The following is a 25580-nucleotide window of genomic DNA, read 5'->3' as shown; positions in this document are numbered from 1 at the left end:
GACTGTTGGACTTTGATTATCAAGGGGTTTTTGTGACCCTTGGAATCTCATGAACTTCTATATGTTGGATTTTCGAATGGAATAGATTACATTTGGCTTGCTTCAATTCTATTCTTTCTGGTTCTTGTAAACAGAATTTACAATACCGTAGGTTCTCACTCAGGTGTTGTCATCTAAATCCATAATTCGGATCAGTGTAGGCTTTCCCCAAAAAGAGAATCATGTCAAGTAAATAATTATATGTTTTAAAAAGATTAGAATATGTCATAGATCTATAATTGAGAAAACTAATCTTAAAGGAAACTAAATAAATGCTCAAGAATGTCAAATTGTTTGATACCAAAAAAAATTAAAAATTAAAATAAAAAAACTTAATGCTAGAAACTTCTAGATGAACAAGATGCTAGCCAATTGGAATATCTTGATATAAAATATACTAAAAAAATAAACAAGCTTATGCTCCACAATGGCTTTCCAAACTAAAAGATCACCACTTAGTTAATTACTTGATAAAAGTGAGAGGAAATACAACTATGTCTTTTGTTAGTTGATATCTAGAAAAGGTATGTTTGTAAACCACTTTAACTCCCTCCACTATGATTGTATGATTTAATGACAATACTATGTTGAAGGTACAAATGAATTACATGTCTAGGATCTCCTTAAATGATTCCTTACCTTGAATACTTAGCTTTGGTATAAAGAAAGAAAAGTGTAACGAAGAAGTTCTTTTAAAATAAAGATCTTGAACAATATGAGAGTGAATACATAAAATTTTAATTTATATTGATAAAAGTGATTTTTGGAAGGGATCGGGCCCTTGAACAATAGGTAAACCATCCAAAAATTAGAAAAAGTACAAAGAGATATACGACAAACCAAACAAACCATCAACAACAACAAAAAAAGGTACAACTACAACCAAGTTTCTATACACAAAAATAATAAAAAGTAAGAAATTATAAGGTGCCTTTAGGTTCAACCTAGACAATGTTAAATTAAACCCTATTCAATCTAATACCATTCACTCTAGTATGAGATTGAGAAAAATTAGGCAAGACCTTTATTTTTTCTTTTGTATAATAATCCATGAAATGCTATCATCCAAGTCCTAAGAAAAGGGAGAATTTGGAGGGGTTTCCTCCATAAAGGGTCATTTATGTGTGTAGTAGAAACAACTGCATGTCAAAGTAGATTATTCAAATGTTGAACAACCACCATATGAGTAGGATGAAGTGAATCTAAAGTTGATTAAATAACAAGAAAAGTGATTAGATTAGATTAGAAAGTGGTTGAGACTCACTATTGGGATTTGATTAGGTGATAGGGGTAGGGCTTGCTAGAGTCACACCAATCACATGAGAACCATCATCTTAAGAATAATTGATATCTTAAGAGGAATCATCAATCTCAAAGTTAAAGACATGCATAGTCAAGTGGTCTTCATGATGTAAAAATGATTATTAAAGCTTTTAATGATGTTAAAAATTTAATGCATTGAATTTTAATTTTTGCTCTAATTATTACTTTTGTGCATTTGATTTAATGAGGGTTGAAATCATGTTCTTAATTACTATATCTAATATTATGAATAGTACATAATTATGAATTGTAAAATATGATTCAATAATTTAATATTTAATACTAATAAACAAATAAAATGCATCTATTAGATAAAAAAATATTGTGCATGCTACATTAACTTCCCAATTAAAAGAAACCTAATAATTTGTAATATAGAAACCTTGATATAAATTTTTTGATATTCATTATGCTATCTCAAAAGAAAAAAAAAGAGATTGATGACATAAATTTGATAGACCATGGGAAAAAAACCTTTAAAAATTGTCCACATCTCTACACTATTGAATTGTCATTCCCACCTTGACATAGATAGCATATCAAATATACTAGCACTTGCACCAGAAGGAGGTGCAATGGGTAGCCGATAGTAAATATATTTTGGATAGTATGTTGGAGGGTATGAAATTAGAGTGTAAATATAGATGAATGCAAAATAATTTGAAACTCACTTGTAATACATTAGGCACAAAACATTAAATTCACAACAAAGATGCAAAGTGAGTTGCTTGTTTACTTCTTTTTTATTTATTTAACTCTCAAATGAATGACCTTTTATTAGTGATAATTATTTGTAATGTAAATGAAGTGATTTTATTTAATATGAAAATTTAAATACGAATGAATGAAAATTAATTTGGAACTATGGAATCCATAATGAAACTTGTGTGCAATACCTTAATCTTAATGTCTATATTTAAAAGGTCATTTTTGAAATCAATTGTGTATGTTTATCATATTGAGTGATCCATCATTAGGAAGAAGATAGTGATTGATCCATCATTAGGAAGAAGAAAGTGATTGATCCATCATGAAGAAGACAAAAATAATTTCCAATCTCATTTCAAAACTATATATAGTTGATTCCAAAAGTAATCTTTTGAATAATACATATAAATGTGAAAAGTCTACCAACTATTAATGTCTATAAATTTCTTATCCACATTATTGTTATTTGAGTTCAAGATTTAAACATATGTCCATTTTTTTTTAGATAACTCAATCCTTTAATTTTACCATATCCATCATCAAAGAATTTTTTATTTTTATTTTATTTTTAAATTAAAAAATTCATGATTTTTCTTGAACTTGTTACTGTAGCTTTTTCTATTTTTATTTTTAATTTAAATATCTTGATAATTTTTGTTGGACTTGTTCTTGTAGCTTTTCCTCTTGATTTATAATAAGAATACATTTCTATTTTCTTGGATTTGATCTAATCGATTAATTTTTGTTTCATTTTCTTTTTGTCCTTTTCTTTTTCCACAATGTACAACTATAAATCTAAAATTGTTTAATAAAACTATCAATTGCTTGATTAAGTCAAAGTGATAAAAATAGATTTAAAAAAATCATATTGGAAAAGGCATAGTAAGAATTACTTGTCCGTAATAATAAGAATTAATTTAGGACTTGTTCAATCATTAATAATTTTAGGATGTTCCTTGGTATTGTTGCTTCTTTGTGTAGAGTTAATCTCTACAATTGTACCACATTGCTTACATCATGATGATGGATCATAAAGTATGATCTCATAAAAGAATCTTTATTTAGAATTAATGAATGATTCACACAAAAAAAAAATGAAAGTTTGCAATGTATACTTTACCTCCCCAATATACACTATGACCTAGTTGACCAAACCCAGTTGTCACTTACAGTTTTGAGGAAAAAATGAGTTTGAACTAAAAACATGGATTATATTGTTTCAGAGATTAAAAAACATTTTAAAGTTTTTACTACATTTCAAAATTATTATATTTTGTATATTATCATTGAAAATTTACAAATCATTTCACTTTCTATATTTCATAAATTCACACGCTATAACATAATTTTAGATTGTGGCTGTTGTCTCTGCCTCTCTGGATTACTGTTAAAAGTAAAAAATATAAATTGTCCCAATCCTCTTTTGATATGACCCTTCAATCCCATAAGGGTAGGTCAAATTCTTGATCATTCCTGGTTGGGTTAGGGCTGCTGGTTTTTTGCAGCCTGTAGGTTTTTGGTGGGGATTAATGTTGTTCCCTTTCTTTTGATTAGCTGGGCCAAATCTCTTTTGTGTTCTGTTTCTTTGAGTGGTCTTTCAAGTTTATCTTTCGGTTCGAGTTGTAGGTCCTCCTAAAACCTGTCTTGTAAAGGGTTTTTGGTCCCTTAAAAACTTGTTTTTCCTTAATCAAAAACATAATTTCTTTATTTTTCTCAACGTATTACATCCTTCAAACAAAATATTAAGTATGAAATATACAAAATAAGATATGTAAAACATTATAACAAAAAAATGGACAGTAGTAATCTTTTACTATTTCTAATGCTTTTTCTAATTTGGCTAGCCATCTATTGCAGGCCAGAAGCAGTTTTTCAAGGTGGGAATCCACATATGTTCCATTTTGGGCAGCACAATTATCAACATTTATGCTTTCACAACAATTGGACCACTCAGCTCAAAAAAAAAAATGTCTCAGTTTTGTTTTCTTCAGAGAATGCCAATTTAATTGGTAGCCTGAATGAATGAAGATAAATTAATACGATGCAAACTTATCTGTATATTTTCAATGCTTGCAGACAAGAAGAGTAGACAAAACTGAATGGGGTTCGATTCTTCTTACTTATTTAGCATGGTGAATGGGGTTCGATTCTTTTTACGTTTCCTACTGTTTGCTTGCAGAATGAATAGCATAATAGGTACGAGCCGTATTCTTCTACACTGGAACTTCTGTATTACTAATTAGTCATGGCAGAAGTTCTGATAATAACAGAAACTGTGTAACACTGAATGTCAACCAGCTCTACTGTCTTGCCCCATCAATTGCTCCACATGCTTTTGTCCTCGCGCTTTATTAATAACAGACAATAAAGATGGTATAATTGCTCATTAAAGTATACTCATCTTTCAGCTTCTACACAAGCTTTCTGCAGGTCTTATCTTTTTCTAGCTTTCCACACAAATTCTCTGATGTGTGTAATGGACGCTCCGGACAACTCATATAACTTTTGCCCATGCCCAACTTGGATTTATACTTTTTTTTCTATGGGAAAGCTCAGTTTGAATACATTACTAGCTACTTGAAGTAACTGAATGAGATTTATATCTGCAATCTTCCATTCGAAGCTATAAAATAACAAAACACTAGTCAAAATGAGTTGTCTTTTGGCTTATTGCAGAGATAATGTTCGGAAACATTTGAGATTGATCTTAACGTAGCCTATATAATCTGCTGGTTGATATTTAATTGCTTTGTAAAATTTTACTAATATGAGTAAAATGGGTTGGTCAAACAGTTTTTGAAGGGATCTGAAATCTTTTATAAACAGATTTTGACAGGATCCAGAATTCATATATAGAAAGCTCAAAGAAGATAGATCATAGACAAACAACAGCCACTAACAGAATGTTGTCAAAACATGTTGTTACTTCTTATTTAATTGTCTAATAAAATTTCAGATAACAAATTAAAAAAATTATTCTGTTTTCTTAAATTTTAGGTAGCAAATAAGTTGATCATTTCATTTGTTTCTGTTATTTAATTTTTTTAAATCTTTTGTAAAGTTTCAAATTTAATAGTCTATTTTAATCAAAATAGAGTATTTTACGATAAAAATTCTTAAACCTTCTAATCAAATCTTATAATCCATTGTTAGAATGAGATAAAACACTTGTGAATATGATTGTAGATCCAATTTCCTTATAAAAAAAGAGACAAAATGAAGACTTTATTTAACTTATCTTTTGTATTAAATAATTCATCCATAAATAAAAATAATAGACTCCTCCTATTTAAAAAATAAAAATAAACTATTGTTGTACAATATAAATAATAAATAATCATAATATTTTAAAAAATACAAACTATATTTATTTGTCAAACTTTTTTTATATTACAAGTTGTTTATTTCATGTGAGTGTTGTGAAATTTCAAATAAGTGTAGACGGTTTAGTTTCAACAGCAAAGTATGCAAACATTCATTGGGAACTTAAGAATCGTCTAGTCTTAGAATAAACAAGTGGGTATATAGATTGGGAATATAACACCCATTTCTTCTTAGCATGAACAAGTGGGTATATCCATTGGGAATATAAGAGTAGTCTTTTTTTAGCATGAACAATTAAGTATATACATTAAGAATATAAGAGTAGCTCTTCTTAGCATGAAGTGAGTATATAAATAGAGTATAAGGGTCTATCTTCTTAGCGTGGGTATATGCATTGGGAGTATAAGAGTCATCTATTTTTGTATATGCATGGGCATGCATGTTTATGATAACTGCGGTCTATTACTTGATAGTTTATTTTGAATGTTGTAAGATAAGAAGATGGATAATTATACTTGTGAGTTTTATTTTTTTAAATGATTAAGTTAATTGAAACATTTATAAAAAAGAAAAAGAAAAAAGAGATAAATTTAGTTTAGATTGATTTAAATAATATGTATATAAAATACAATATAAGAATTAGTAATAATTAAAGTAATTGAAATATCTACAAGGAAAGGCAAGGTTGTACAAGGATTTCTTGTTAGACTTATTTTGTTATAAAAGAAGGGAATAAACTTCAATCTAACTTTAAATTGGGTTAGTCTGAATAATATGCAAACAAAATATATTTGTAGTTATCATGGAATGGTTGTGGGTATATTTTGTCTTATTTAACATGTTCTTTTTTCAAGTTGTTTGTCTTCTTACCCACAATATTAAGAATAGAATGTTGGCTAACAAATTTGATATATTGTGGAGGTGCATATATGTATACTTGTGGATAGCTAATGTATGCAATTTTCCAAACATGACACGTCCAACTTGTCTACAATGATTTGTTAATATTTGTTTGGAATTACAAAGAATAAAATGAATGTACTCATTTTTCAAGGAAGGAACCAATTAAATTAAGTGTTTCAAAAAGATTTCTTATAAGACAAAGATTGCATACTAGAAAATCTTATTAAATCTTATTTTGTACTTTGTATCATAATATATCCAGATTAGCTTATATTAGAGATAAGGTATAGTTGATTCTGCATAATCCCTACCTATACAACCTTTATTTTATAAATGCTTCAGTAGACTTGTATTTATAACAATCATAAAGTCTCATGTCCTTCCTAAGTTGTACATATCCTCTATCTACACTATTAGTAATAGATTGTCACCTAATTAAGATAGAGTGCCACCTAATCAATCTGATGGAATTGCATGCCCCTATAGGCTGCAAACTTTTGAGAAGCAAAAAGAGTTACGTGCCTGTGACGTTATGTGAAACGAATATTCCCTGAAAGAGAGACATTTGTGTTGGCGTAGGGTGAATGTTAGGATGATTACTTGTGGAATCTCTTCTAATTCCATCAATAATTGAATCGCCTGCCTCACCTAAAAGTCAAAGCTTTCTGACTTGAATTTCCTGGAAGGAGTTAAAGCGAGTGATATGGTAGGAGCACCACTCACTTAGTCTTTATATATACATATCCTTATCTAACATTCTTAGTGCTTCGAGAAGGGAAGATGCAATGGGACGAACGCCTTGCTGTGCCAAAGAGGGTCTGAACAGAGGTCCATGGACGCCTGACGAAGATCTTCGTCTATCAAATTATGTTGAAACCCATGGCGAGGGTGGCTGGAGAACCCTCCCTAAGAAAGCAGGTATGCAACACCAGAGTTTTTAAGTCTTTTGAAAGGTAGAAATTAGTTTTAATTGTGTCGAATCACACTCATTAATTCATCATCAGAATACAAAAGATGTGTTTTTAATGCTCAGCTTGCTAGATTCAACTGGTTATTGTGGAATGCAGGCCTGCTCCGGTGTGGGAAGAGTTGCAGGTTGAGGTGGATGAATTATCTTCGACCTGATGTTAAAAGAGGGAAGATTCTGCCTGACGAAGAAGATTTAATACTTCGATTGCACCGTCTTCTGGGAAACAGGTATGGTAGGGTGGGCAAGAATATTTTTAACCAGTTTTAGCAGTCTGATGTTTTATTAAGTGCGGTAGAGAATTGAGAATGTTATGATATTAATATCAGGATTGACTGTATAGTTTTTGAGTTAATGGGTTTGATTTAAAAATTATATAATTTTGATATTAAAATCATAATATGACACGTTATTTCATTGAATTAAAGATTACCCAGTTGAATTCTGATATCATAACTTAACTAGGTGCGGAAAAATATTGAGAATTTCATTGAACAGGAATAGGTCTAGGGTTTCTCTCATTTGGTTTTTTTCGTTGCAGATGGTCTTTGATAGCAGGTCGAATGCCCGGCAGAACTGATAACGAGGTGAAGAACTATTGGAACACCCATCTCAGCAAAAAGCTTATCACCCAGGGCATAGATCCCAGGACTCACAAACCGCTCTCTGTAAAGGACAATCTCTGTGATGGTACCTCGGATGAGAATGATAACCCAGATTCCCCAGTTCAGAGCACGAGTCCTGTGAATGAAAATACCAGTGTTCCTGCAACTGCAACTGAGAATGAAGGCAAATCACCTGCTCATACTGTTAATGATATCAACTCTGAAGCTTCCTGTGTTCCTCTATCTCCTGCCCTTGATTTCTCCATTGATAACCAATATCCTCTTCTTCTCACCCTTGTGAATTCAGGAGATCTGGGCACACCCTTTGAACAGAATGAAGAAAATTTAGGAAGCAACCAAGCAACCCTTGCGCCCTTCCTTAACTGTAATTCTGGGACTGCCCATCATCAAAGGACAGAGGATTTCAATTTGGATGTAAGAAGACAGTGGAGCTCAAGTCAGGCTTCTGTACCTGAGGATTTATCATTTCAGGGATGTGGAATAGTACCCACATCCTACAATAAATTGAGCAATACAAATTGTTCCCATACAGCTTTTAATTTTTCTTATCCCAGTACTGCAAGCTGTATGGGCTCAGGTTTTGGTGATTGCAATTTAAATATGTTTTCTTCTATCATGGAATCTTATGCCAATGAGGAATGGGCGCATGTTACTTGTGCACAGAACCCAGCCAATCTTAGCTATGACTTGCCATCTCTGCTTTCTCCTCCATCTGCTCAATTTCATCCCTCTAAATGACCCAGAAGAGGAATTAGATGCTTTCTGTAATAAAAAGATGTGTACGAGGAAGATGTTTTCTGTAATAAAAAAAAAAATCTGTAAAATGTTTGTATATTCAATGTTTTCTATTGGCTTATTGCTCCCTTGTTGTTTAATAAAATCTGTAAACCTGCAGTTCGTGTGATGAAATATTGCTTACTTGAATAACTGATTTGTATTAGCTTATTGCTCCATTGTTGTTTGATACAATCTGTAAATCTACAGTTCGTGTAATGAAATATTGTTAGCCAGCTACAAATGCATTAAGATAAATATGCTTCAACTTTGTATGTAGAACCCTTAAAAAAACTTAGTTTGTTAAGAGATAAAAATATTCGAAATAAATGATTCAGATACCAAGTGAAGGAATTTGTTACAAGAAATGATTCAGTTATCAGAAAGAGTCTGCGGCAGACTGTAGATTCTACATGTCAAAATAACAGTGTTCTTATATTTTGGAATCACTATCAATCCTGAAAGCAAAGGCAAATTTAAGGAACTTTTATGATTAGGTTTCGTACTCTATCCCAAAGGTTTTCTCTTGGCAGAGTCAACATAGAAGCATTGCAATAAGAAGCATGAATAAGAGGAAAAACAAGTTTTCCATGTATGAACTATTAAGGCAGCCATGAAAAACCAACTTAAGCTACTAAAGTCCAGGTAACGACCTGGTTAAGATAGTTAAAAATTCATATTCGAATGTTTAAAATTAATAATTTAATAGTAAAATATAAAATTTATTGGTATGGTTTGTCCAGCTCCAATCTATTTCTTTCGTTGGTAAATGGAGAAAACTTTCTTTTGTGATTATAAGGGTTTATAGAAACAATATAGAAATTAAAAAGTGTGTTATGTATAGTAGTTTATTTAAGTGTAAGAAGTAAATATAAGGATTAGTTAAATAGATATAATTTTATAAGTAGTTTAGATAAATAAGAATTTGAATGGATAATAGAGATGAAATAATTGTAATAATTTAATAGGATAATATATGTATTTAGTTTTAGGATTAATGATGAAAAAATATTGTTGATGTTGTTTGGGAATGATCGTCACTTTCATAAAATTGTTTATCTTGGTTTGAATGTCTAAATAGACACATAAATCTCTATGGATAGATGTCATTCTCTATACAATGATCTCAACTATCATGTATGAAACTAATATGGCTAAAAGATATTGATTGTTGTCACTTGTTGGCATTTTAAAAGTCAAGGTGACTTCTAAAGATACCATTGAAGAGCTTTACAACTCAATAAGTGAATGAATTCCCTTAGTTAAAACCCCTTGGTGGACTAAATTAATGACAATGAGAAAGATCAAAAATAACATGCGTTGACATATAGATGACCTATATGATAATGCATATTTGATTCATTTATTTAATTTTAGAATTGAAATGTGCTTTGATGATTTTTCTTTTTCTTTCTTCTTATTATCATTTCATGTGTTTAAGTGCGTAATCAATGTCTTAAAATAACATGACATAATATTCCATATAAACTATTTGCAAGTTTTTTGGGTAGTCAACGGAAACCCGGGGTTGGCTGGGTGTGGGGGAGTGATAAGAAATGAGGTTGGCTATTGTATTGCAGTGGTGGCATTCCCCATGGGATCACAAACTAACCACTTAACCGAGGTCATGGCTGCTTACCAAATCCTTTCCCTTGTTAAATCATTGGGATTTAGTAAAGTCTGGCTCGAGGGAGATTCTAACAACATTGTTCAATGCCTGAAGGGTCTATCCTCCCCATCATGGACCATAAAAAATATCATATCTCAAGCTAAGGAGATAATTAAGTCTTTCGAGCTGTGTGTTGTATCTCACAATTATAGAGAAACCAACACTATGGCTAATTGGGCTGCCAACATGTCTGTCACTTCCTTCCTCATTTATGATAGAGTGCATGGTTATGAGGGAGTGATAAGGAATAATGACAATGTACTTATCAATGAAAAAGGCCATAATGAATGGGAAAGAGCAATGCTCGAAGATTGAGCTGGTGTTTAATGCGGACAAGACTCTGTACGCTTTGTGGGTGCCCATTTCAATTTTGAAGACCTTCATACTCTGCACTTTGATCTCTGATTTTGCCTTGTTCTGCATTGTGAAGGATAGGAATAATATGGTTGTTGACGCCATGGGAGATAACAAGAAAAGAATTGAGTCGCTCTCCTGTGATGAATGGAAAGATAAGCCGAAGGCATGGGCTATTCTAGAAATGGCCAAGATGACAGGGTATATGGAGAGAATTGCTGGGAAAAACCCTACCATTACCAAAATTTTCAAGAAGAATTGGAAAGATGGAAAAATCACCATAGGAGGAAGAAAGGTTGAAATTGATGAAGGGATGATCGCAGAAGTCACTTGCATGCCAATGGGAGGTAGAAAGTTTTACAAAGACAGAAAGCTTACATACGTTGCTATCAAGCGATTCCCGAAGGAGGAGTTTGGAAAAACCAAGTTGGTGAAATCCGACAAGACCTACTACTTGCCAAAACTGATAAAGAAGGTATGGAGATGGATTATGTTTGTTGTCATGCAATATGTAACTCTTGATGGTAGATACTCTCATGTCTGTGGTTATCACTTTGTGCTTCTGAATCATTTTCACCATAAAGATCTGGTGTTTATGCCCTTATATCTATTTAGCTCCCTTAGCACTAGCATTAAGGATTTTAGGGCTAATTTGGATAGTAACCCCCCCATGCATGAAGGGTTAATGTTTCTTTTATACAACCATGTCAAGGCCTCCTGTGTGCAACATTCTATCACTGAGATTTTAGATTCAGATGATGAGTCTAAGAACTTAGAAGACGGTGAAGACAAGGGGTTTGATACTAAGTGGGAATATGATGGTGATAGGATTACATCTGCTAAAGGTTCTAGCAAGGGGAAGGACAAAGATATGGCTTCTAGGTCCGAAAAAAAGAAAGTTAGAAAAGGGGTCAAAGGAAAAAGGAGTAAGGTTTAGGAGGAGGACAGTTGGCTTGAAGATGATGAAGAGGATGACAAGGTGATGGAGACTAATAGTGAATATGTTACCCCACCGCCAAAGAAGAAAAACAAGCAGAGCCCTATCATCACTGATATCAACCTAGATAAAGGGAATGATTTCTAAATGTCCAACCCAATCCTCGGGATCTCAATAAAAGAACAGATGATGTTGAAGAAGATGGGAAGATGGTGAAGGAAGGTGATACTCTGCCTCCGAATGATAAAACTACTGGTGTTAACGTGGAGACCCTGGATAATATTGCCTGTGAGATCAATATTGATAGCAAAAACTCTCCTTTAATCCATGTTGAATACCGCAAAGAGTGGGATGATGGATTTTTGCAAGGTTATTGATTGGGTCTATTCGGAGATGGATGGTTTGAAGAACAAGCAAGAGGATTCATCCAAGAAACTGGATACCTTAGAAGTTGTTGGAACAGGTAAGCCCAGTACCCTACCTAACTACCTGAGTGAATTGACAAAAGCCATCAACGATGTGGAGGCTATCACTGGTGCATATGGCTCTCAATTTAAGGTTGTGGAGGCTAGATTCAATGATCTAGAGAAGCGGGTTCTCAATCATGAGAACACCTTGAAGAAAATTAGAGAACAAAGCCAAAAAAATTTGAAAGGCTCTACCGACAGCTCCAGTGTGATTCAATCAGCAAATTGGAACAGATCCATTAGAAAAAAAACACTATTGATACTACCGAGGATAAGGCTCTGACTCTTGAAGGGGGGACTACTAGTTAGTGCAAAAGAACTCAAGCTAGTACTAGGAAGATGACCCAGCATGCCAAGGAGTTGGAGGAACTGAAAAGCGTTGTTGCCTCTATGGTCTAGCCAGAGCAAGAAGCGGCGGAGCTTATCATAAACCTTTCTTAGGGTCTGTTGCTTGTGGCTATCCCTTAGTTGTTTTTGTGATGTCCCTTTGCCTCTTTTGGCTTCTTGCTGGCTTTTTGTCTTTGTCAGTTGTCTCTTTTTTTTGTTTTGCTCTATCTAGCTGGTCATTAATGTCTTATCTTTTGATTATCTTTTTGTAAAAGGGTTTCAAGGCCCCTTCAAAACCTTCTTTTCACTTAATCGAAAACTATTTGCAAGTTTAGCTCATAACAACTAGTAAAGAAGAATTTAAAATTAAATTTTGAATATTAGAATTTAGGGATTGGCCTTGTACTCCATGGTGTTGACCTAGCTTAATCTATATTCCATGATAATGATCTACATGGTAAAATTACTAAATCAAAGTAGGGAGTGAATGTATGGCAACTAATGTAAAATGAGGATGATTATGGTTGGGGTCCAAGAGTCAATCCTAACAAAGAATATTTCACTTGTTGATATTATAGTGCACACATATATTCCAATTAAAGTGGGCACAAAAATGGTAAATAATCATGGGTATACTAGTTTTAACATTACATTTTGTTCTTTTATTTTTGGGCTTTAGATATGTTGTGTTATTCCTAGCTTTTTCCCTATTTTTGGCTTTTACATCTGCCATGTTTTTCCTTGTTTATTTCTTGTAGACAAATTTTTGTAAAGGGTTTCGGGGTCCCTTCAAAACTTGCTTTACCATTTAATCAAAAACATTACATTTTATTCCACTTTAATGTGCATGTGTATCTAACATGAAAATTCATTTCAAAATATATAGACATTCTCAATCAACATGAAAAAAAATCATATATATTATAAAATATATTGTCTTCATAAATGAATACAATGAATCTTCTTTTGAGGTGCTAATGAAGAAGAAGAAACCATAAGAGTAAACCGTCAATCTATTAAAAAAATGTCATCTTCACCAAAATTTAAGATTTTAGTCCAAAATGAATTCACTTTATAATCTTATCGTATATCGCATATGATAATGAAAGATTAATAGTACCTGTAGACACCTAAATTTGATTAATCTAATTAATTGAATTTAGCTATCCTGAATGCTTTAAAATTAAATAATTGCACATTATTTAATTAATTAGTGCCCCCCCTTCTAGCTAATTAATTTTGTTAATTATGCTATAGTCCCCTTTTAATTAATTATTTGACAACCATAAATCGTCTAATTAACTAAATTTGATCTCTTCTTCCATTAAATGAATCAAATGTATAATTTGATTATTTAATTCACTTTTGTCCTTTTCTTCATTTGCCAAAATAGAATTAATTAATCCTATTTCCCCATGTGTCTCCTAACCTAAACTCTTCTTCTAACCTAAGCCACTAACTATCCTTCAGTTTTTACCAACCCTATTCCATCCAAACCAACCTTATCCTTTCCAACTTCCTCCCTCACATGTGTGCACATTCATAATATTTTTAATAATTGGAAAATAATCTTTTATTTGGGTGTTTCTCTCCCAAATAAACATGTGTTCTTAGGGACACTTGTCATTACTCTCCATGACACTTGCCCTTCCCAAGGACACTTGTCACCCTTGCCCTAGCCACTTTTCCTCTTTGAGGTCAAGTATGGAAACTTATTCCACGTGACATTTTAAGGATTATCACTTGTCCTCAAATGTCCTCTTTGAGGACAAGTGCCTCATTTTCAAGCCCCCTCTCTTCTCATCCTTGCTTATTTAATCCCTCCCTTTTATTTGCAAATCATCCATTCTTCATGCAACCATACCATTGTAATGTCAAATTAATCACTCATAATTTACATAATCGCATCATCATAATCCCTCATTTAACATCATTTACATATCCAACCATCGTGGACCACATCTAGCACCCTTGGAAGCACAAAATCGAGCACACATTAAATTGAAGGACAACCAAATCAAATATTTCCAAGAGAGTTTGCTATTTTATTTGCTTACTAATTTATTTTCCTAGTTTTCTTTTTAGCTTCCTTATCTTGAGTGTTTGATTAATTTGTGTATGCTTAGGTTGATAATTGTTATTTCAATCTCTTTACATTTACAATCACATTTTTACTCACACAGCACCCCTAATCTTATTTCTACCCACATCTTGAATTTTCAATTCCCTTCCCTAGTACACAATTCCTCTTAAAAAAATCCCCTTTTTACCAATATATCTTATATTCTTATTTTTTATGATCTTTTAAAACCCCTATTTATTTATACCCCTTCATTCATGCCATATATTGTTTTTACTATTTATAAAACTATGTGAATTATATATCTTATAGAGCTCAATCATAGTAGACTTTTGCTATTTTCTATTGTGAGGGGTTCTTATAATCCCTCTTTACTTCATAAAAAGGCAATTCTTAAAGTAAAAATAAAGTAAAATCATGTTTAAATAATTCTAAAGTAAAATAAAATAACTCAAGATTGATATTTCTAAGTCTTTATAGATATATATAAGATATATATACTATTTTTCATTTTATTTTATAACTATTTTATTTACTACATATTTTATGGACACATAAAAAAAATTATATCTAAATTATTTTATTTTATCTACATTATTTATTTTACTTTTTATTTGAAAAGCTATATTACTTTTGTAAGTAGCTTTAAACTTTTTTTTTTTTTGAAAAGCTAGATCATTCCTTATTCATAATCATTTTGTTTTGTTATCACTTTGAAAAGTGCAGTCAATTTATATATTTATGTGTTACTTTCTCATTGTTTAATTTGTAAGCATTAATATTTGATAGCCTCATTTGTAGACATTAATATCTATTTAAAAATTTGGATATCATTACATTTTAAAAAATAAATACTAGCTCTAAATAGTTCTTCCTTCATATTCATGAAATCAAATGATTCTCTTCCTTGCTACTTCTATAGGTTATGCCTCTAGTATAATTTTCTATTTTAAATTTAATTTTAAAAATTAAAAAAATTATTAAATAATATCTCAATAAATAAAACACTAAACTCGTTTCTAGGTAACCATTCCTCTAAAATAAAAATGTTAATGAATGAATTTAATAATAATGTTCTCTACAACCAAACAGTGCAGACAAAATATTCTTTGGCATCCCCCCCCTATGGATTGGATCAAAATTAATGTGGATGGGGTGGCTAAAGGAAATCCTAGGCCGACCAGGTGCGGGGGAGTGGCTAGGAATCATTTTGGTCTGCTGGTTTCTGTGGTGGCGCTCCCTCTAGGCACCCAGTCCAACCACTATGCGGAAGCCAGCGCTGCCCATATTGGGTTACACATGGCTAAAAGAGAAGGCTTTACTAAAGTCCGGTTGGAGTCTGACTGGTAAACACTGTCTGAGTGAACACACAGATCCTAGCTGGATGACAACTAACTTGATCAAGTATTGCTGAGATATAATTAATGAACTGGCAGATTTCAAAATCTCGCACGTATACCGGGAAGGCAACAAGACGGCAGATCTACTGGCCAATCTGGCGGTGGGATAAGTGGCAACCAAATGGTGGAGCAGCAAGGATGCTTTCCCCAAAAATCTGTGCAAGCTGGCCCATGATGATTCCTGTGTTAATCAACGATCTCTCATCATGACTTGATTGAGTTGATGGGGAAATGGCTCTTTTTGGTTTTCCCTAACCAAAGATCTAGAAACTTTCTCGGTGACTGGATTTTTTGTCTTATTGTGTGGCCCTTTTTGCTACTATTTAGATACTTTTCTAGTGTGGCCCATTTCCTACGATTGGTCGGTGCCTTCTCTGGTGTGGCCCATTTTCTGCTATTTGGTGACCAAGAACGTAATGGGTGGGGACAAGAATAGGCAAGAGCCCTCTACTTGTGAGAAATGGATGAAAAACAAAGATGTGTGGGAGGAAGTCATTGATGGGGCAATCATCCCCTACTTGGACCGACCTCATGGCCCTTCTCCTCTGCTCGCAGAGGCTTTTGTTAGCGGGTAGAAAAAAGGGAGTCTCAGGGCTTATGGCACTGATTATCATATTGATGAAACCCTGGTGGCGATGGTCACTGGTCTGGCGACGACTGACAGAAGATTCTATAGGGATAGGAAAATCGAGGAGGAGGACTTGACGAGTTCTTTGACAGAGACAAGGAGCGCTCTAGAGCTACCAAGATGGCTGATGGCGAATATAATAGAAAAGATCTTATGGCTCCCTGGGATAACATGGCCAAGTTCATAATGAGGTATATTACACTCGATGGTAGATATGTCAGCATCTTTTCCTATCATTTATCATTTTAAATCACTTTAGGCATGGTAAAATTATTTTTGTTCCTTTCTATCTAGCCTCCTCTCTTGAAAATAGCCTGGAAAAATATTAGGAGAATCCTAACAACCCTATTCTCCACGAGGGACTCATTTTTCTCATCATGGAGTACGCTAAATCCCTTGAAATTGTACCCCTCTTTCTGAGACTGGCCATCAGACTGATATCCATGAGGTCTCTGACTCGGAAATGGACTTGGAAGAAAGTGGGGTTCCTCTTGATGACCTTGACTATAAAGCTGCGGAGGAAGGGGAGATGATGGTCACCCCTAGGACGTTTAGCAGCAAGAATCCTCCCAGATGGGTAGCTAGCAAATACAAAACCACCATCAAATTGATCTCTAAGGTCAAGCCCCTCTCTAAAAAGAAAAAGCTGGTGGTTAAGGACCATAGTCTGAAGATTACGAAGAAGGGAATTAAATTGGACATCCCTATCAATGTCCAGAAAGAAAAATAGGGGACCATGGCCAACGAAGAGAATAGTAGGATTCAGAGGATTGGTAACTTGATGAATCTGGTTATGGAAGCTACCATAAGCCAGGAAAGTTGTTGGAAGTGGGTTGAGCATGAAATTGATACCCTCAAAGTGGGGGTTAAAGAGATTATTGATATCTTCACTACTTCTCCTGAGCCCAGTAAACCTGAGAAACTCATGATTATGACCAAAAATCTCTCCCAGGATGTTGAGGTGATGAAATGCAATCACGAACAAAGGATTGAAAAAGTTGAGCAGTCTATGGCGTAGATTAAGAAAAATCTCAAGAATCTGGCTGACATGAGCAAAGAAGCCATGAACAACAGTATTGAGGGGCTTGAAAAGATTAATGTCATGGTTCTTGATTACAGATCCTACCACAGTGAACCGGTGAAAGATCTTGGAGGGGAAGATATGGCTTCTTGCGACAGCAAAACTATTGGTCCCAGTTCCAAAACCAAAAGCAGAAGCAGCAACAAGGGTACCTCTAGATTCATTATGGAGGAGCTGGAGGAAATCAACAGGATTTCCATCCAGAAGAACAAAGATCTGGTGCTCTCTCTTAATTGAGAGTTTTTTCTTTTGTTTTGTCTTGTTTGTCTGCGTTTCCTTTGTTTCTGTGACTGCTCGGGGATGCTCCCCTATTTTGATTTTGGTTCATGTCTGTTTGGCTGATGGCCGATTGTTGTAAAACTTTTGGTTTTCGGTCCATGTAAAACCCGTTTAACTTTATCAAAAATAATGTTCTCTACCCTTCACCATCCATGTGGAACACTTCCACTTTCAAATTGCATACCTTAAATAATTTATCCCCTTAACCTCTTGATGAAAATAAGTATAGAACCTTAGATTCTTAGTGGTTATATAACCCTCCATACAAATCTCCACATTGTATTGTAGGTCAAGATGACATGAGTTGTATGATCATCTCAACTATTATAAACTTAGTTAAACTAATATAACAAAAAGTGCACTTAAGAATTTATTTTCATTCACTTGCTAAATATCTTAGAAGCTAAGGTGGAGTATAGAGACACTATTGAAGATCTTTCTAAATCTATATAAAAATATAAATAATTATTTATATTTAAAAATGTGTACCACATTTGCTTAGGGTTTTTTCACTATTTAGGTTGATCAAAATGATAGTCATATTTCTTTTAAAATATTGAGTTTATATGAAATTAATTTAATTTTTTTTAAAACAAATTAGTCTCTAAACACATTCAATTTCTTAACACTTTTTCAAAATTTTGTAGATAAAAACTCAGTAAAATGTTTATGTGAAGTTATTTAAATTTATGTTTTATGATTTTCGTTGCCACTTAAAGGTTGCATCTAAAACCTCATGATCTCACATTCACCCAACCGTGGATACTAGATAATATTTAAAGTGTCAATTTAAAATTATTCTTTTTTAAAGATAAATTTAAAAATTATTAAGGGATAAAATAACAATACAAAAAATGTCTTAGTGATTATTAATCAAATGATTAATTTAGATAAATAAGTTGAGGCTAAATAAAGTACTAAAATATTTAGTAGAATAGAATTTAAAAATGGTAATGAATGATAGATATTCTTAGCTCAATATGCTAATAAAAAAAATTGTAATGCATGTATTATGTATTGTCTCAAAATTTCCCTAACAAATTTGTATTAGTCCATCTCTAACATACTAAAAATTAGATTTTTCTATGCTAGGGGTTGAAGTAGCATCAATAGACCTAAACCTTATGTGCAAATGGGCTAAACTTAAAATGAAATCTTGAATAACAACTTGAAGCCATTATCTACTAGCTCCTCGCCCAGTTCAATGCTGATAAGAAAGAAATCAATAGATTGGAAGCACTATCTGAGGTTGATGCTAGAGCCTCCAATTGGGCAAATGAAAAAAAAAAGATAAAGGGTCTGGGTGGTGACCAATGAGCTAGTGGAGAAGCTTGAGAAATTGGAAGTGATGGAGGAGAAAGTTAAGGCTCTTAGTGAAAAGGTGGAATAGGGGGATGGTAGAAAGGAGATGGCCAAGGTCATCATAGAGCTTTAGGGAAACTAGGAGACTCTCAAGAAGAAGTTAGACAAGGCAGTGGCCCTCAACATGAAAATGGCTAGAAATTTTTTTCTTCTCTACAAGCCATCTAGGAGGAGATTGACAAAAGGAATGCGAAGAAGCACCATATGGAATTGTCTTCTACAACTACATCAAAGCATATTGTTTCCAGGGTCAAGGCTACTCCTGAGTCCCTGACTATCTTTTCAAGTAAAGCCTCTAACAAAATATTATCTTTCTTTGAGAAGGTGAAAGCGCTTAGCTAGGATTGGAAATCTAATAAGACCCCCGCGAGGTAGACCATCGGTTTGTGTCTTTGATGGGTGGTTTTGGTTCCTTTTTTAGTGTCGTTCAGTTGTTGGTTTAGTTCTTTGTTGTTTATTTGTTCTTGGTTCTCAACTAGTTCTTTTATTGGCTAATCTCATTGTTGGCATTACTGATATTGACAAAATCGGTTAATCCAGTGAACAAGTATATTAGCTGAGATTTGTCATTGATGACTAACACTGATCGATGGAGTGGTGTATCTCAGTAGCAAAGGTGATGGCTTGCAAACAACATGGAAGCAACATCATAGATATATGATCAAGGTTCAATCGGTTCAAGGGAAGATAGAATAAGCCAACTGGTCTGTCATTCAAGAAGATCAGTGTTAAGGTCAAATCTTCAAGTTGGCTATTCCGATGATGATATAGTCACATAAGGTGACTTAGGCAAGAAGGTTTGAGGTCCTATGCAAACTAGAACTTCATTGGAAAATAGGAAAAGAGGCTTGATGGAAGTACTACAAACTAGTAGCAAAGGATGAACTGGTAGTGAAGAGCGTAGTGGTATACCGGTAGGCCGGTGAAGCAAAAGGAAGATAGGTAGTCACCATAAATCTAAGAGTGGTGATCGGTAACAAAGTTGCGATGGCAAAAGGTGAGTTGGTTAGTTTGTGATAATGCCAAACTAAAGGTTAGCAAAGTCAACCTCAGTCATCTTGTAGTTAAGCCATGATTTTTGCGGATTTTCTGGTTCACATTTAAAAGATTGAACTCGACCCAGAAGTTGCTATTTTTGGGTGATGCGGTGGCAGATTTGGATGAATAGTTGGCGGAATTTTTACAGAAAGAGAGGCAAGATTTGAATTGAAATCTACCAAAATTTGTGATTGCATTGATTAAGGAAACATCTGAAGGTGACGACAGAGGGAGTATAAAGTGTTTTGAGTTCATGCAAAACATTTTGATCGAAAAAATTTGGCAAAGTGCAAATCCCATGAGAGGTGATCCAACATGCAGAGTGAAGAGTGAGAAAGTGCTAAGTGATTTAGCAGAGAAAAGTGTGTGTGAAGTAGATCGGCAGAGTGCAGAGCTGAGGGTATGAGTAGAGAACCGGTGTAGTGCAGAGCAGACACAACCGTTGCAGACAGAGTATGAGATTCATTGTGGTCTGATCAAGCTATGAGTAGCTATTCCAGCAGATCAACTTCATGTTGCTTTCTAACCATTGCAACTCAAAATCCCTTAACCGAGTGGATTCTAACAGGTCCTGTTGTTTAAATCCCTTAATCGAGTGTCATCTTGATTGATGATTTAAGTCCTTTAATCAGGCTACCTTTAACAGGGTGAAGGCTTTAAAAGGCCTAGATTCAAATCCCTTAATCGAGTGGCACAACAGTTTCTTTGTAGATATCCTAATAGGGATGGCTCCTTACAAGGCGTGCTCCAGAAGAGCACAAATTTTGTGAGCATCAACTCACACCATGGTTTTCTTCCATTTGGGTTTCCATGAGATAATTCTTGGTGTTATTGTGTATCTTTTCATGCATGCATGTTCTCCTGTAATAACTGTTTGTATTGATGAACATTAAGTTAGTTCAGACTTGATTAAAAGGGTTTTAATTATGTAAAACTGGTAGGTGACTGATTCACGCCCCCCCCCCCCCCTCCCCCTCTCAGTCTCCGGTAGGGACCAACACTCACCCCTTGTGAGACCCCTAGTTTTAGCTCTATGGCTTCTATGTAAAGGTTTAGGCCTCTCCCATTTTTATTTATTCAGAACATCTCTTTTTTCTTCATGATTTTGTGGATCAATTCTAGTGTAAAAAATTAGCAAATAACTTGATTTATACTTGATCTAATTTACACAAATCCTCAAATTTTGGTTTTGACCTTTAATTTACCCATTCATTTACTTAAGGTAGGTCTACACTAATGGAATTGAACTTAATCCCTTGTACACACATCCTGAGAAACAAATTTTTTAAGCTTTACTTTATCCATTTCTTTACTTAAGTTGTATTTGCATCCATATAATTGAACCAATTTAGTTCTACAAGTGTTGAAATTACCTCAACACTTTTAAAACTTAAATCAAATTTGGACTCTTCCTAACTTTCGCTTGTTAGGATTTTGTATTTAAATAAAAATCTACTTCATTATTATTCATCTAAACAAATTAAAGAACCATCCAAAGACCATCTAAGAGAATTCAAGACATGTTCACACAACAATAAAAGTATCATATACTTACATTAGCAGTCTTTAATCTTTGGTTCCATACTTTTTACTCAATAACAAGGGTTTGACTAAAGGACAATCCCCATACACAGCAAGATTATCAATTGTGTGTGTATATATATATAGATATAGATATATATATAGATATACATATACATATACATATACATATACATATACATATAGACATAGACACACACACACACACACACACACACACACACACACACATACACACACATGCGTATACGTGTGTGTGTGTGTGTGTGTGTGTGTGTGTGTGTGTGTGTGTGTGTGTGTGTGTGTGTGTGTGTGTGTGTGTGTGTGTGTGTGTGTGTGTGTGTGTGTGTGTGTGTGTGTAATTTTGATAGACATATCAATGTGGGTCAAATCTGCATACATAAGTTTAAATTTTTACTTGCATCTAGATCAATTCCATATTCATGATTAAATAATGTTCGTCTAACATCACAAGAGGCTTTAATGAATAAAAAAATATGTTTCTAATAGTTAGCTATGTAAAGGTATCATAAAATGCTTGACTTTTTATGATTTATTTTTTGACCTTGTAATTCAATACCATAAATATCAATCCTTATACCACTTTTTGTATAGGTGGAAATTTCTAACCTTACTCTCCCCTCTTTTATTTCTCGTGATTCTTGATAGAAAATTCAACATGTAGTAATCTCTATCTTTACTTGTCTAATAGAAGCTATTCATTGCACATCCTTTTATTCTCTCATAGTTTCCCATGGAGGGCACATGCTAAAGGATGAACACACGTGATGAGATCTAGTTGGGGTCCATTAATTTGCATGGACCTCAATGTCCTTAATATTTTATTATTTACTTTATACACATGTTTGTTAGTGTTTATTTACTAAATAAAATACTTATTCATGATAGAATTTGTATTTACCTCAAAATGGTGATAAAATGTAATCGTAATTGTATCAATGCCAATTTTGATTTATTTTGGGACTCATTTTAGGAGAATGATGTAATATAATTGTATATCGATAAATTACACTATCTTATATGAAGTTGGTATCATTCTCTATCCATCACCTCTATCCATTTACACTCATTGCCATGCATTTGATTATATCTTATCCATATCCACTTTCATTCTCATAAATTTGAACTTTTTTACACCAGGTCTAGAAATTCATTCTCCACATCAAGATTAGTGTTTCCTTGTCTTGGATCAACTCCACACTAGATGATTGATCCCTCCCCACATAAAATTGACCACTAGAATTTAAATTTACTTTTCTTAAATACTACTCTCTATTGTATTCTCATCATAAGTTGACTCAAGACATATTTACATGGTCTATTATTATGTACTTGTATTTAAGGACATTTAATATGTATCCATTTCATCGCTAAATATCAAGATGAACAATTCAATGTATCACCAAAAAAAATAATTAGAATAAGAATCTTTTGATTGGAACATTAAAAGAGAACCTCCGTCATTATTTAAGAATATTTACATGATTAAAGAGTATTGTCTCAACTTATTTTCATTATCCCAAAATTTAAAACATAACCTTCACAATTTAAAAATCTTCTAGTTTTGAATAATATCCATCCTTAATAATCAACCAAGAACAGCAAATTAGATTATCAAAAAGCAAGCGTGCAATTGCCCAGATCAAATTTAGGGAACATAGTAAAGATGCCATCTGCGTAGAAATGACCAAAAGCTACAAGACTACCGTAGAAAACTAACTAGTTCAAACCTTACAAAATCAATAGAAACTTTAATGGAGTTTTTCTTGACCTTAAACAGTCCTATGCTATTTTTAAAAACTTTCAATCATTATCTTATCTAACAGGGCTACCATTGCAAGTAATCCAAACAAGAACAAGAAAATTGATTCCCATTACAATCAACAGAGCACAGATCATCATTACACATACCTCTTTTCAGCACGTAAAGCGGGAGTGCAACTATTGTTCTCCAAATTTCCAACTCCAATAAGCCCTGAATAAGATTTATCATGATTTAGTACTCTTGCAAGAAAAATACACCAAAACATAAGTTAATAGAGACTAGAGAAATTTCTTCCTGTTCTCTAAATAATTTAGAATAGCCAAAGTAATCTGATATGAAGAATCAAGTTCGTGCTTAACAAAATAGATAGAAGTTAAATTCAAAAACCTTAAAGAATGAATATATTGTTTATAATGGTTTTCTTTTTTCCTGTATGTCTACTTTTAAATGACCAATTAGAGCATTCACCTGTAATACAGGAGTCTACTCCAGCTACATAACCATTGCAAAAATCCATGAACAAGCTCAATGCAATCTGAATGGGCTCTGATTCAGAAAAGGGCCAACACCAAAATCCATAGTCTACTCTTGGAATACCATTGTCTAGATCTCATTATTAGTTCTTAGATTTTGACTGTCAGCTCCAACAAACAGACGAACAAATCTATGGACATCAATGCTATGTATGTACAAGATAGACTGATTGTTGTAGAGAAAGGTGGTGGGCAGAATGGTAGGATAACCTCCCTTTCTATGCATCTGACGCTTTCACTGACCATCCCTGAACCAATCTATATTTATCTTCTTATTGACGGGCAGTTGGATTGGATTGACGGGAATTTATTTATTCATTTTTATTAAATGGAGCCCGTTCTGACGTCGTCAAAACAAATTATTTTCAAGCGAGTTAATGTAACGTCGAGATTTACATGAGTTTGGAACAAATTGCGTTATTGAAAGTTGTACAGTAGGTGACGTACTGGATAGACGTCGCCCACATTTGATGACTGAAATGTAACTTTTTTCGTATGATAGGAAATGAAATTTTATTAATAAGATTTTTTTTTGTTTTTGATTAAGGTAAGTAGGGTTTTGAAAGGATCTAGAATCTTTTACAATAAGGTAGAGCATTAAGCACAACATGACAACAAGGAACTACCAAGAAAAGACGAACAAGAAAAGAATAACAAACACAAACAACTACAATTAGAACAACAACGAGACTTAAAGTTACAAACAAACAGTCAACCCATATCAAGGCACGGTTTAGAAAGGTGATCCAGAACAATTTGCTTTTTTGTAATACAAAGATAATTTTCCCCAAACCTTTTCTTCTTGAGACGAGCGTAAAATTATGTAATACTAGCATCTCTATCTTCAGTTCTCGGAGTTTTGAAAGAGGCGTCCATCTTCAAACAATCCATAGAGAAATTCCTTTTATTTTCATCTTCAAACCTTTTTTTCTTAAGGCCTGGGAAAACATAAGACCACTAATAGCATGATCATCAAGCCTTAAAGTTTTGAAAGAGGCAACGTTTTCATCTTACAAAGGAAGAAGAAGAATCCTCCTTAGAGGTAGACCGACATTCCTTTTTCTTCCAAACATTGTGGGTTTTCTTCATTCTTAAGCAAGTAGTAAAAGAATACCCCACTTTGCCACATGAATGGCAAATGAATGTATCTAATCTTCATAAAAAATTATGCTATACCCAAACTCCAAATTTAGAGGATAAGGAAATTTGGGTAGGAAGCACCTAAATTTCCTTCACAAACACATAAATTATAGCATATGGGTGTCATTTCCTGAATTTAGTGATCTTATCTATGGCACCATAATGCTCAAATGAATTGGCAATAGTCGAAAGGATATTTTCACTCCAAAATTCTAAGGATAGGCTTGGTAAATGAACCCAAATAGGAAAGTTGGAAAGGCAATCCTTGATAGGGTTGAAAGTAGGAGTCCACT

General features: G+C 33.5%; 1 protein-coding gene and 1 long non-coding RNA gene across 2 annotated transcripts; one reads left to right on the top strand and one right to left on the bottom strand.

The window, feature by feature from the left end:
- Positions 1-3972: 3972 nt before the first annotated feature.
- LOC131041476 (uncharacterized) lies at positions 3973-24361 on the bottom strand. The gene is made up of 3 exons (XR_009105038.1): positions 24083-24361; positions 23761-23824; positions 3973-4693 (listed from the first exon to the last, which is right to left on the bottom strand). It is a non-coding gene; the product is annotated as an uncharacterized LOC131041476 (long non-coding RNA).
- On the top strand, positions 7025-8733 carry LOC131041467 (transcription repressor MYB5). The gene is made up of 3 exons (XM_057974579.2): positions 7025-7215; positions 7365-7494; positions 7806-8733. The coding sequence occupies exons 1-3, from the start codon at positions 7083-7085 to the stop codon at positions 8626-8628; spliced, it is 1086 nt and encodes a 361-aa protein (XP_057830562.1). The 5' UTR covers positions 7025-7082; the 3' UTR covers positions 8629-8733.
- Positions 24362-25580: the final 1219 nt, after the last annotated feature.

This window comes from Cryptomeria japonica, chromosome 7 (genome assembly GCF_030272615.1).
Source record: "Cryptomeria japonica chromosome 7, Sugi_1.0, whole genome shotgun sequence".
NCBI classification, from domain to species: Eukaryota; Viridiplantae; Streptophyta; class Pinopsida; order Cupressales; family Cupressaceae; genus Cryptomeria; species Cryptomeria japonica.
The sequence above is the reverse complement of the archived record's forward strand: the minus strand, read 5'-3'. Positions and strand labels throughout refer to the sequence as shown.

What these genes read in the sequence shown, in the direction of transcription:
- LOC131041467 (XM_057974579.2), top strand. Translation starts at nt 7,083, where the DNA reads ATGGGACGAACGCCTTGCTGTGCCAAAGAGGGTCTGAACAGAGGTCCA. An exon ending in AACCCTCCCTAAGAAAGCAG is followed by an intron (nt 7,216 to 7,364) that starts GTATGCAACACC and finishes TGTGGAATGCAG; the next exon opens with GCCTGCTCCGGTGTGGGAAG. An exon ending in CACCGTCTTCTGGGAAACAG is followed by an intron (nt 7,495 to 7,805) that starts GTATGGTAGGGT and finishes TTTTCGTTGCAG; the next exon opens with ATGGTCTTTGATAGCAGGTC.